A 14,351-nucleotide genomic window follows, 5' to 3' on the forward strand; every position below is an offset into this window, starting at 1 on the left:
GATTGGACGTGGCACTTGAAGCCATGGTTTAGTAGTCATGAGGTCTTGGGTGACAGGTTGGACTTGATGATCTTGAGGTCTTTTCCAACCTTATTGATTCTATGATTCTATGACACAAACCAGAACACAGGAGGTTCCATGTAAAGGAAAAACTTCTTTAAAGGTGGCAGAACACTGGAACAAGCTGTCTAGAGAGGTGGTGGAGGTCATCCTGCTCAGGTAGGGCAGTTGGACTAGATAATCTTCAGAGGTACTATCCAGCCTGTACTGTTCTGTGATTCTGTTTGACCTGCTGTATTTCACTGTGAGACTGTAGTTTTGTGTGCTGATTTCCTGGGACCTTTTAGTCTCTTTCATCTTGTTCCCTGTAAGAAACTTCAGTGGAGATGGTGTGTCTCACTCATGTTTCTTCTAGGGCAGGGAGGGGCAGTGCCCACTCCTTTCCACCTAGGTTCTATGTTTTGCCACCCGCAAAACTCACTTACATCTTAAGATGCTGAGCCGTGCTTTCAGAACAGGCTTCACCTGCGTTGCCGTCAGCTTTGTTTCTCGCTGGCAGCGGCCGGTAAACTGGCGTCGGAGGTCACGATCTCTGAGCCTGGGCAAAACTCTAGGCCGTACCCAGAGGAGAGGGCACCTGTGACCGCGGCTGTCCAGGGGTCGCCGAGCCCGCGGTGACGCTTCCCGTCCGCAGCCGAGCAGGGGCGCGGGAGCGAGGCTGCCGCATATTCGGTGGGCAACATCACCACCTCCCGGCCAAGCGGGCCGACTGCCCGCTCTGCCTTCTCTGCCCACCCTGCCTAACCCTTGAATCCGAACTCGTGACCACCCTGCCTGCCAAACCCTTGCCTTCGCTGCCCACCCTGCCGAGCCCCATCCGCAGCCCAGACAGGACCCTGTCGGGGCAGCCCCCAGGGTTGTTTCTTATCAGACACTTTTGTCAAGGCTGGTGCTAGGTGAGCTCAACTTTCCAGCTGTGACCCAGAGATTTGGGGCAAGGAGGAAGGAGAATGACCTAAAAGTGAAAGGAGGTAAGGAACAATGCGTGTTGCAAATGAGAATGTTATCTAGAAGCATTTGAAGAATGTGTCTAACCCTTGGAAAGACTTCGTTTTAACAAGCATTAAATAAGTATTTAATATATTAAATCCAATAAATATTTGCCATGAAATCCCTGCAGGTCTGGTGGTCTGTCCAGTGGTCGGTGCCAAGGACTGTCTGAAACAGGTTTGCGGCAGATGTGCCCGCATCTACAAAACCAGTATTCACTTTCCGTCACGGCTCCTTGCAACGTAACTGTCGCGGTGACATTCCTGTCCCTCAGCTTGCTGCTTTAACAAAATGCAGAGGCAGGACCAACTCTGTCTGCATTTGGCCAGCGCCTGCTGGTGGGATCCTGGGGGTATTGCAGCACAAATGGGAAACGGTTGTTACTACAGGCAAGCAAACACTGAAGTCTTGTGAAATGTATTTGTTCGGTTTGGGCGAGTTTGGGGGGGGTGGTGGTGGTGTTAAAAAAAGTTCTAGTTTCTCCAATTATTTGTGAAACTGTTCTCTGAAGACATTTTAAGTCTGCCCTCCCTAAACTTTTGATGCGTTAAAATACTTCCCAAGGCCTTACAGAACACTGGCTTGGGGGGGAGGGGGGGGGGGAAAAGCTTTTGCTTCCCATTGAGAGGGCTTTGAATTTTATCTGTTTGGAAACTAAAAGCACCAAAATGTGTTTTGTTGTATTGTGAGGCTGGTTTGTGCAAATTTGCCATAGCAAGCTGTGCTCGCTGAGAAACACTGTGAGGTCCAGGGCTGTTTCTGATGCACTCTCTGGCACACAGCTGAGCTCAGGACACACAAAGTAGCTGACATGCCAAGTGACATATTTCTAGAGAGCCAGACCAGTCTGGGTTTTGTCAGTGGTGACAGCCAACAGCAGCTTAACCTCACCCTCATGAGGTTTCCAGTAAGAAGAAAGTGAACCTGCTGGAGCCCATAGTGAGGTGACATCGGGTGAAAATAGGAAAGCAGCAGCAGTGCCTAGTTTGTCCTACTGCTGTCAGGTATTGCACCACAAAGGTCTATAAAACAAGAGAGTAACTTATTGTAAGGATGATCATTAATGAATGACATATGGCTTTATGAAGGCTGTGTTTTGTGCTCCTGCTTAGGTAACAACCAAACATGCAGCTGTGTCTGCTCTGAGCCCATACCATGTTCAGGGCCTGTTGCTATCTAAAGTCATTGCTGCTTTGGAGCAGCCCATGAGTTTTTTCAAGGTACTTGTATTAAAAGAAATTGAATAAAATGTTGGTCTTTGGATCCTTGGAGGGGGAAAAGGAAGAAAAATAAATTAGGGGACAATACTTTTCTAGATTTCATCTGTCTTAATACGGAAACAAAAATGCCTTCTAAAATTCGTAGGCAGATATTTTGCAGTTCTAAGCTACATGGTGTTTTGACAGCAGATTCAATTATTTAGACTGAATGGTACTTGTTTAACGTAGCCTTCAGCTTTTCAAAATGCTTTTTACTTTCAGAGGTTATTTGGTAAAAATAAACTTGAAGGATTTACCAAGTGGGAAGCACAATTGTAAAATATAGCTATTTAAGAGAAGTTGATTGTTGCTTTTACTGCTTCTATTATTACCCTCAGCCTTGTGAAATCCATCAAAGGCAAGAAAGGACAAATAATTTACCTGTTTTGAACTTGTTATTTTGTGATGAATGCTAACAGATTTGTGCCTGTTCCTTGTTTCAGTGTTATCATTAAATTGTTTTGTACATTTAAAATTCCAACAGATACATATCTCTGCCTAAAGTTGAAATGGAGGAATGAACTGCTGCCAGCAAAATCAGTTACTCCTTGCCAGTGAAAGCACCTTTAACACATGATTTGAGGAACACTATTTAAAATACCATCTGTAGTGTTAGCACCCACATTATCTGTTTATCATGACAGTAAATAAATTGTCAGCGATTGCTGTATGGTTCAAGTTCATCTGGTGTTACCCTTGTCCTAAAAGAAGTCTTCTCCCAGGCAACCAGTACCAGAACAAGAGGACACAGTCTCAGGCTGCGCCAGGGGAGGTTTAGGCTGGAGGTTAGGAGAAAGTTTTACACAGAGAGAGTGATTGCCCATTGGAATGGGCTGCCCGAGGAGGTAGTGGAGTCACCATCACTGGAGGTGTTCAGGAGGAGACTTGATAGGGTGCTTGGTTGCATGGTTTAGTTGATTAGGTGGTGTTGGATGATAGGTTGGACACAATGATCTTGAAGGTCTCTTCCAACCTGGTCTGGTCTATTCTATTCTATTCTATTCTATTCTATTCTATTCTATTCTATTCTATTCTATTCTATTCTATTCTATTCTAAACTGTAATCCCACTGGAGAATTGTCCCTGATTGACTGCTGCACCAGTACAGAGCTCCAGTGAGGCCAGCTGTACTCCAGTGCACCCTGCCTTATATGTGATTGAAAGGCTGTATTGGGTTGAACTGAGCTGGAGTTAATTCTCCTTACAGCATCTTTCTAGTGCTGTGGGTTTTTTTGCAGCAGTAGTTGATAACACAGCAGTGTTTTGGCTACTGCTGAATCTAGTATCCAGGCTGTCTCCTTTCAACGTTCCCCCACCCCAGGAGTACATTAGGGGGTGGGCAAAATCTTGGGAGGGGACACGGCTGAGCCAGCTGACTCAGACTGGCCAAAGAGGTATTCCATACCTATGACGTCAGCTCAGGTATAAGAATGAAGTGAAAGAAGGTGTGGGGATTCGTCCATGGCATTTATCCTCCCAAGGAATCACCAAGCTTAGAGAGCCCTGCTTCCTGAGACTGACCATCAGCCTGCTGATGGGAAGTAGAGATTAACAGCTCTCTCTCTGCTTTTCTTGCTTCCGTGTGGTCTGTTGCTGTTTGCTTATTAGTGTTATTAAAATTGCTCCTACCCTATTCCTGGCTTCTGTTATATTTTCTTTCCTTTCTTCCCCTGTTCACTTAAGAGGGGGAGTGGTAGAGTGGCTTTGGTGGGCATCTGGCCTCCAGGCCAGAGCCAAACCACCACAAAGGCCTAGCAGGGAAAGGTGGGGGAAAGATGTACAGTACTGATTATTTATTTTTCAAGACAACAATCTCCTGAAGGGAAAAGAGCTATAGATGTCAGGTTATTTTGTTTTCCAGGTACTGTGGCTCTTGCTGCATCACTGCAAGCACTGCTTGTGATTCTCAACTTTTCCTAAAGAATAAGAAGGGAAAGAGTAGCAACATGTCAGGATGAAGCTGGATTCTTGGAGAATTTGATAAAGCAAATTATCTCTATTTGTGACAGAGAGAGCTCAGACAGTACTGTTGTCACAGTTAACATGGAAGCATGTGATCTTGTAGTCCGTTGTGGTCAGAAGTTTAAAAATTGAGTGCTTCTGGAAACCAAATTACCTTGGAAATTCATAGGAAGTCAGCATAGGTGAAGACTTGGGTCAGATCTCATTGTTAGTAAACATCATGGCAAAACCATTAAACTACTGCGGCTTTCAGAGCATTTACTGTCTCACACCAATTGGTGACGTTTACACCTTTTCAGGGAAACTGTTATAACACTGGTGAGGGCAAGGAGGACCTTGATGTGACAGCCTTTGAGACCTGTTTCATGAATGAGGATGCAATGTGAAGTGACCTGACAGTCACATGCTGAAACATACCAGTCACCTTCTGCATTTTATTGATCATCTTCTTCCTGGAAAAGAAAATTTGCTATTAGAAGTACACAAGTGATTGCTGTTGAAATGACATGAAGATTTCCTTTGACTTAAAGGCTGTGCACATGAATTGCAGAGCAGTAAATAATGTTTCAGCTCTAACAAGATCTGACACAGGAATCTTCAAAAGCCACGATTCCAGCAGTGTTTGGAGTTGCTTCCCTTGCTGTTTTGTTGCTGAATCATTTTGATAGTGTGAGAAGCAGTATCTAAATACTACTCTGTGGCAAGAAGCCAAACTGCTAGGCTATACAAACCACTTCAGTAGTCAGAGCAATGCAAAGGCAGAGATGCCTGAAGAGCAACTGTACATTTGTGATCAATGGTAGGTGCAAAGGTACATTCTTGAGACATCTGCAGGTCTTAGCAATGTGTAAAAAGAGGTAACTTCTTATGCTACTATGAAATGCTGTCACTTGCTGCTGAGAGGCTGGGACTGTAGCACACTATTTTCCTGCCTCCTGTATGCTTCTGTAACAGCTTTGAAGGCAATGTGCTCATCTTCTGTGGGTGTTACAAGAAGAAGAGGCACAGGTTTGAATTTTGAAATGTGTGGAATTGTTAAGGTGTTTTGTAGTTTTGCAGTTTCCCCTTGTACTAGGAGTAACAGCAGTTTGTGCAGAGTTGCATTACAGGAGAAGACAAGATTTGAGTACAGTAGAATGTCTGATTTAGAGCAGGCCAAATTTTAGCCAAGTGGAGCAACAGCAGGGGGGATTGCACTGTGGTTGATGTGTATCTTGAATTCTGTAGGGTATGCATGTGTGTTGGGGACTATCATACATTTATTAATGCTAGGTCAGTCTGTAAATAGCACAGACCCAACAGCAGCCAGGTTTTCCAAGGCAGGTGAGGAATGCCTAGCACAAACAAATCAGTGTGGATGCTCCTTCAGTCAGACCACTGCTTGGCATCTCTCAGCATGTGCGAATTGTAGAATCTTAGACTGGATTTGGTTGGAAGGGAGCGGCAGTGCGTGAGGTGTTAAAGGCGCTGAATGGTGTGTGCAAGGGCTGAGCCTGGCATAGCACCAAACACTTCATATTGCTGCAAGAAGACTGGAAAAAGGTCTTTTGCTGGTATTGTTTTTTGTGGTGGTGGTGTTGGGTTTTTTTTCCCAGATGAGGACCTGATTTAAGCTGTCCTGACAGACCTCTTTCACTGGGATTAACTGTACAACCATTAAGAGGTTTGCTAAGTCAGCCTTACTAATACCACTTAAGAATAATTATTTAAAATCCAGGGCTCTGGACTAGTGGCTTCCTTCTCCTCCTCAGCTTTGGCTGCCTGCTTTCAAGTGTTATTGATGGGAGGGTACTGCAAGCCAGGAGCTTGTCTTTGTGTATGGCTTCTGTTACTTGCTTTCATGCCTTGTAAAGCTACCTGAACTATTTTTAGATGGGTAGCATTGTAATGAAGGCAGTCTGGCTGTGATCTCTCTGAGATCATACCATCTAATTTGTCTTTGTTACCTGAGTAAATTAGACCACACAGAGCCCTGTGCTGTCACCTCTGATGGCTTATTGATTACTGTCTGGTGAAAAATCTCCCTCCACAGACCTGAGTCATGGAGGGCACATGTGCTGTCGTAGCCTGGCCAATATGATGAGAGGGCAATAGATCCTTCAAATGGCAGGTCAGAAGAAGGAGCTATTAACAGGGTGAAAAATACACAAATAATTTGGGTTTTGCAAATCCAAATCTCCATCTTTCTTTTTTTATATCCATCTATATTTAAAATGCAGGCAGGAGAGATTGTGTGTTATGTGTAAAACACATATTGGAGAAAAGGATCACATGCACATCTCAATATTGATGACTAAATTGGGAATTTGCAGCCCATTACTTTGCAAGTAATTTCAAACTGTATTTAGCATTCAGTTGCTAGAAATTCCTGTTCAGTTCCTAGTTAGAGCCCATAACCAGCTCTGGGATGTTGGTGTGTTTCCCTTTGCCTGGTCCCTGAGCTGATTCCCTCAGCCGCTCATCTTCCTTCCCCACCATGGCTAGAGGAGCCTGTGACATTTTCCCTCTCCCTAGAAGGTTATCTTCTGTCACTCTCCTGACAGCACAAGTGTCTATCAACACCTCGCAGTGCAGCCATCAGTCTGGGTCATGACTCCCTTTTGAGAAAGAATTTATTAATAGACTTGCTGTTAATTTTGCTTCATGACCTGGTGTCAGAGCCAAGAAAGTGCATGAGTCAAACATCAGAGATGTTAATTTTAATAAGTTTTTGATAAATCTGTGATCAGATTCTCATATGGTTTTGTTTACACAGATATGAACACTCAGGCAAGTGAAGTACAGAGTGCTTCCTAAGTTCACAACACACAAATCCCAATGATCTGTATTTATATGGGAACCATCTCTGAAATACCAGCATTTCGTATAAGTGGGCAAACATACTGAACAGCTTTCTGCAGATAACACTTAGTAAAGGAGATAGAGGGAGGATGAAGAAATGGTTGGAATGTAATAACAGCCAAAACACTGTGATAAAAACCTCACACCGTTCTCAGGCAAAGGCAGAGGATATGAGATTTTAAACCCATTCAATTTACAAATACTGTGTCCTTGTCATTGTTTTATCATCTGGAATGTTCACGCACAGCTCAGCTCCGGGTGCCGTTTTCCATCTTCCCACCAACCATTCTCTGTTGTTTCACACAAAGTATTGTGTTCTCAAATTTTTTACTACAATTTCAGTGAATTACAAATTCAAGGCCTCAAAAGTTAGGATGAGCAAAAAGACTTCCTAGAAAGTTTGTCTGCTTTGATCAAAAAGGGGTAACACTCCTGCTGGTAATGATTGTTAATAATTCACAAACCAGATTTAAAGCGAAGCTAACATAAAACAATATTGCTATTGCTAGTCGCTCTCAGCCATTGTAGCTTTGATGATGCTCCTTGCTGACACTGAGTGGTGCAATTACCACATGCTGATGGAGGAGAGCTGCAATTACCACGTTTTCTGAGTCAACTGCTGAGGTTTCCTTTTAGTTTGTATCGATATTTATTTATGTGCTTATTGTAGGCAAATTCTGTGAAGTGCTTTCCCAATATTTGCAACAGAATACTGGAGAGAGACCTAGATATTTATTTCTTCTTCTTTTTTTTTTTCCTTCTGTAAAAGCCAGCATTAAATCCCTACCATGAGCAGGAGCCTAAGCTTCCCACCTAGCTGAAATCACTGTGGGAGTCAGTAGGGAGTTCTGCATAAGAAAGATAGTAGCAATGGAGTGCTGGAGGCCTTGAGAAATTGTCTATGAAATTGTTTTGCCCTTTATTTTGGGTGATGTTAATGTATTTCTTTTCATGAGATCAGTAATAGTAATGTGGATAATTAATTCACCTTTGTGTCTTAGACTTACCACGGACTCAGTGCCATTTATTCCATTTAATAGTGTGGTTGCTGTGACTGGCAGGGTAAAACGCAGCTCGAGTGGCTGCTCATACACATATGCATGTATTCTTGTGTCATTTTGATTGCTTGTGATTATTTTTTTTCAGTCTTGCTTTTCTGATAGAAATATTTAAAGATAAGTCTGAGTTCAGGAGCAAATTATTTGGAAAAGTTTGGTGCTAAAGTGGGTTCGTCTTTTTTTCAAGAACGAAGTGACAGGAAGGAGAACATATTTTCACCCTCACTTCAAAAGACTATCTGGATCTTGAGTTTGGAGGTGACTGACAGCAGAGGCTAGGCATGTAGCTTGTTTGCCCATAAAGTGTGTCATGGAGTGTGTAGACAAGGTCTAGGAAGAAGCTGGAAATACATACAAATAAAAACAAACAAGCAAACAAAACCCCCAACAAACCTACTCTGCAAAAAGTTGGGGGGTTTGTGTGTTTGTGGGTTTCTGTTTGTTTGGGTTTAAAGAAACACAGAACCAGCCACATTGGAAAAGACCTCAGAGATCATCAAGTCCAACCTATCACCTAACAGCACCTGACAATTAACTCATGGCTCCAAGTGCCACATTCAATCTTTTTTTTGAACAACTTCAGGGACAGTGACTCCACCACCTCCCTGGGCAGCACATTCCACCGGCCAATCACTCTGTAAAGAACTTTCTCCTCACCTTGAGCCTAAACTTCCCTGGCACAGCTTGAGGCTGTGTCCTCTCATTCTCACACTAGTTGCCTGCGAGAAGAGACCAATCCCCCACCTGTCTACAACCTCCTTTCAGGTAGTTGTAGACAACAATAAGCTCTCCCCTGAGCCTCCTCCTCTCCAGGCTAAACAACCCTGGAAAAAGATGGGAGCTAACCAAGCAAACTTATGTCTCTCCCTGTAGACATGTATATGACAAATTCTTTCATAACATGATCAGACAGTATTTTTATTTTTTTTAAGCCCTCGATTTCTTCAGTGTTAGTATTTGTCAGTGCAATGTGAGGCTGTGAACAATCTGAGACCCACAGCATCCCACCTCATCTGCTGTAGTTTCTGGATGGAACCCAGTGAGGAGGATTTAGCTTAGTAATTCCCATGACAAAGGACAGACTCTAGTCCTTGGCCACTGATGGTAGGATCAGTGGAGCGACACAAGGTGTCCTGTGTTACATTGCTGTAGATCTCCGCATATCAGTGCTTGCCAGCTCTGCCATCTCAGGACACCCAGCAAAACAGGCGCTTGCCTTATCAGGATGTGCAAAGATGCACACAGCTGCTGAAGTTTCAGAAATGCTTTTGTACTTTTTGTTTGTATACATATATGTGTGGCCTATGTACATGTGTGTGCCTTGTCAGGGACATGCCTAGGCCACTGAATGACAAGCAGACCTTGATGGTCCTGGCTCCTTTGCCCAGAACCAGCAGACAGTCTTCACTCTGTGCAGCAGATTGTTAGAAATGGTACATTCTGTCTGTCTTTACCATGACACACAGCATGTGGAAGATGGACAAATCTGATTATAGACAGCTCTACATTTTCCCAGTAAGGCTTGGATTTTCTGGAATACATAGGACAAGATCTAGGTTGAGTAGAAATGGTATCAAATACACAGGGGTGGTGACTCACCTCATTAACTGCATCTTGCCAATGGTCTCACACCTTGTGAACTTTTTTCCAATTTATCTTTTCATGGCTGGCCAATCATTTGTCACACTGACAGGCAATGGCCTTCTGAGAACACTAGCTACTATTATGGGATCACTGAGGCTGAACAGAAAATAGCAAGAAATATAAATCTGCTAGTCTGTCTCTAAACCAGGTAGCTGGATAAATGATTGTTGTGAATCTGTTTGCGTGTAGAAATACAGCTGTTCGGTTGGCATTAAACAACTTGATCTACTTCAGCTGCAAAGAAGAGCCTAAAGCAAAAAGAATTGTTTAATTGTAGGTGAGGAGGAAATAGATGTGCACAGTCTGTTGACTATCCTTGAACTGAGCATACTGACCCTGAGGAAATGTAGATGTATGGAGAAGAGTATAGAGGAGGTGGCAGCCATTCCCCAACTATTTGTTTTCAGAAGATCTCAAGTGTTCTTCCAGTGTTTAGTGGAAAGGTGTCAGGGTTAAAGTTTTCTCTCAGGCATCTTCTGAAGGAGCTTGTGATATGTAGAATATGAAAATCAGCCTTAAAGGTCTGTTGGAGAAGGTGAGTTATGTGAGGACCTACAGGAGACACTAAGATGGTGGTTTCTAGAAAGCTTACTGATGAAGGAATCAGTTTCTTGGTCTGACAAAGGAGAGTCTTGTGAAGGATTCACTCAAGACTTCCCCATGTCTTATAAGGATTGGTGCCATGGTCTAGTCCTGAGGTCTGTGGTGACAGGTTGGACTCGATGATCTTTGAGGTCTCTTCCAACCTTGGTGATACTGTGATAAATACCAATTTCTTGTTTGAGGAAGAGCATAAAAAAGGCATAGGTGAAGCCTGTGTTTGAGGGTAACCCTAAAAATCAAAGGTATTATAGGACTTGGCAATAAAGAGTTTTCATTATGATTGAATATTAATTAGTGACATGGCTATTAATGATGACAGTAATTGACAGAGGAAGGAAAGACTTGTCATTGTCCTGAGGGTGAGTAATCAGTCTTGGCAGGTGATAAATAATGGTTCAGCAAACTCAGCAGAAAGATAATCTATTTGCCTTAGGACAACTAGAGAACAGCTATAACATCTTCTAGGCTCTTGGCAACATTTAGGAATGACTTCATGTTTTTAACAGAGGCAAATTAAAATCCCTGATCTCAAGTGCTCTGCTTCTATTCACAGCCTTCAGTTCACTTGACCCTTTAAACCTTTCTTTTTTTTTTTTTTTAAATCTTTATACCAGAGGAGGAAAAGACTGTGCAACCAGCTACAAGTGTTACTTGCATTTGCATTCTTCATTGTAGTTTCATGAAAATTGAACAGATTCCTCAAAAGAGGCCTAGCATTGGGGGCATGATCATTCTATATAAAAATGGAGTGGCACATCATCCTGCATTAAGTATTCCTTCATATATCTGGAAAGGGATCATGCAGAATGCACTTCACCTCCTTGAGAAAGGCAGTGCACTGCTCTACATGACCTTCAGATATCATGTCACTTGACAATTAGATGTCTCAGAGGTCACTGCAAGCCTGTAATTGAAAAGTAAAATCAGGAGACACTGGACTTTCTAGTTTGTGGGATGAATAGAAAAGCCAAGAACGATTCTGATATGGCTTCAATCAAGATAGCATTTTAATGAGTTTTATTTTGTTTCTAACAATACAGGAGCACTTTAGTTTTAGTCTTTTTGAAATACTTTTCTAACCTCAAAAGTTTTGTTCTATCTTAGGATAAGCCCTATGAGGAGAGGCTGAGGGAGCTGGGATTGTTTAGCCTGGAGAAGAGGAGATGACCTCATCAGGGATGACCTCATTGCTCTCTACAACTACCTAAAAGATGGTTGTAGCCAGGAAGGGGTTGGTCTCTTCTCTCTAGCAACCAGCACCAGAATAAGGGGACACAGTCTCAAGCTGCACCAGGGGAAGTTTAGGCTCGAGGTGAGGAAAAAGTTCTTTACGGAGAGTCGTTCGTCATTGGAATGGGCTGCCCAGGGAGTTGGTGGAGTCACCGTCCCTGGAGGTGTTCAAGAAGGGATTGGACGTGGCACTTGGTGCCATGGTCTACCAGAACTTCCCAGTACAAAGAAATGGAACTTAAATATGAAAAATTGCTAAATAGTGGAGGGAGATACCATCTTATGAGGACAATGAAAGAGTTTGGTTGGTTTAGTGAACTGGAGGTAGGAAGGCAATGTGTCAGGGCTCTCTAGAAATAAGAGAACACTAATTCTTTATGTTAAGTAATTCAAGTATGATATCAAATGCATATAAGTTGCATATTTACACACTTTGGGTGGGAAGTTATAAGAAGAGTTTCATATATCAGAAAAAAAATAAATCTGGAATAACTTTCCAAATAGAGTCATGGCAAATTAGACCTCTTCTATGTGGTGTTGGGAGGTGTGGAAAGTGACAAGCAAGCCATGCTGGTGAGATTGGTCCTTTAGTGTCTGGTGCATTGATACCCTCGGGGCAGACTGGGACAAAGGTCAGCTGCTGCTTTTGCTCTTTTCAGTGGTTCTCAGCAATTGAAAAAGGGTCAATGGACACAGATTAGACCACAGGAAGTTCCATCTGACCATGACAAAAAACTTCTTTACTTTGAGGATGCCAGAAAACTGGAACAGGCTGGCCAGAGAAGCTGTGGAGTTTACTTCTCTGGAGAGATTCAAAACCTGTCTGAATGCATTCCTGTGCAGCTTGATGTAGGTGAACCTGCTTTTGCAGGGGGTTGGACTAGATCATCCTCACAGACTCCTTCCAACCCCTACCACTCTATGATTCTATGAGTACAAGGTGCTAGTAGATGTTCATTCTGTCCTTGCTATCTAGTGCTTGAAAAAACGTAGCTCCCTGTACATTGAAGTGTGACAGAAGCAACTGGGAAGAACAAATTACATGGAACCATTATGTTACCTAACTGAAAGCCTGTTAAGCCTCCCATCACAGATGATACATCTTCTGACTTAGTACTTGTCAATAGCTATATAATTACAGTGTGTCACAAGAAGGAAAAACATTTTGAAACCTCAGTGGTGATAAAAAGGAAAATGGAATAAAAGTCATGTCGGTTCTATTGTATTTGTCTCGATGTTCTCTCTCTCTTGGGCTCTCAAACCTGGTGGTCATAGTGTTTAATGTTTTATTTACTCCTTTTATTAACTTTATTTTTTTCCTTAACCACCTTCTTTTTTCTTTTTCTTTTTTTTTTTTTTTTAAGGTACTGATATTGTGCAGTGGCTTATGAAGAACCTCAGCATTGAAGATCCAGGTAAGCTGACCACAGCTGGGGATGAACAGATACTCTGTCTATGTCATGTGTGCCATTAGACAGTAGATTCTGTTTTGCTGCACTCAGAAATGCCAGTAAAACAACAAGGTTGATTTAAGCATTGATGTGAAGGAGGAGGAAAAGAGGTAAGAATCAATATCTTAATTCAGTCTAATGCCTTACACTGCAACACACAGAAAGCACTTTTGTAGGAGTCTGTGAAATTGTTGCTACCTACAGAAGACTGATTGATTTAAAGGTTGTCCTCAGACTTTGAGAGGAAGTTGGTGTATGTGTGTGGTTAAGTAGGCAAATGCAGTGACAGATTTTCACTGTCACTGAAAGTGAAGAAAGGAGAGCTCTGTGGAGAGAAAAGGTCTGGAGAAAGGTAGCCCTGACAGACAGGATATAAAGGACAAGGAGACCTAGACACCATCAGGGATGGCTGTTAATTTATCACAGCAAATAGATAAATGGACAAACAGTGATCAGTGCATGAGCACGGTCCAAATAGTTCACTCTTCAGAGAAACTAAAATAATTTTGACACACCTAAGAACTATTGGGAAAAGGAGAGGTAAAGATCTGCAAGTCCAGAAGCTTCTTTTCCTTTCCTGGAAAAGGGAAAAATCCAGCATCTTGCTTCACATTTTTTTTCTGTTGCCTACTGTCAACATGCAAAAGCAGAGACAGAGGCAGCGTGTCTCACCCAGAGCATCCCTATGCACACATTCTTTGTCATGAGTCCAGTCAAGTCTGGAATCTTGACTTTCAGCTGCAGACAATAGCTTTATTATCAACCTGGGGGAGCAGGAGCAGCCGATGCATATTTTAAAACTGAGAAAGTTGCTACAGCTTTCAACAGCTGGCAAGGGTTGAAGACTTTGTGCAGATGTTCCTCTGTGCTGGTGAAGGTCACACTGGCAGTGCCAAGATACCTACTCTGCTTTTGTCATCACACCATTTCCTCTAATGAGCAGCAGTGCTACAGTGCCAGGATTTGTCTTTATGAATAAACATGCTGCTAATGACCTGGGGTTGCAGGTGTTTGTTGGATTTAGTAGAGGCGAGGGGAGTTCACTGATGGAACATTCTTGTCAGCTGTCACCTGTGGTGGATCATGTGCTTTAAATTGTATTTCAGACTCTAGGGCTGGCCTGGCATGTGACATTTTGTAACCACAAAACCAGCAGGTTAAACATTTGAACAGTGTTTCTTCTGGATTTCATGGTTGATTTCTGCTCTCCTGCTTTGCACGGTTTGGTTGGAAGGTGTAAGGATTCAGTGTGG

The 14,351-nt window shown here is 42.8% G+C and overlaps 1 protein-coding gene across 4 annotated transcripts in view; it reads left to right on the forward strand.

The window, feature by feature from the left end:
- The window catches only part of RGS6 (regulator of G protein signaling 6), a 296,480-nt gene that overhangs the window by 205,343 nt on the left and 76,786 nt on the right, over nt 1-14,351 (forward strand). For all 4 annotated transcript variants that reach the window (XM_068162146.1, XM_068162148.1, XM_068162147.1 and 1 more), the window contains one exon: nt 13,012-13,062. In XM_068162146.1, the coding sequence (XP_068018247.1) occupies nt 13,012-13,062 (51 nt within the window). The remainder of the gene's footprint in view (nt 1-13,011; nt 13,063-14,351) is intronic.

Source organism: Melanerpes formicivorus, unplaced genomic scaffold, assembly GCF_026170545.1.
Source record: "Melanerpes formicivorus ecotype bairdi unplaced genomic scaffold, bMelFor1.0.p_v2 SCAF_62, whole genome shotgun sequence".
NCBI classification, from domain to species: domain Eukaryota; kingdom Metazoa; phylum Chordata; class Aves; order Piciformes; family Picidae; genus Melanerpes; species Melanerpes formicivorus.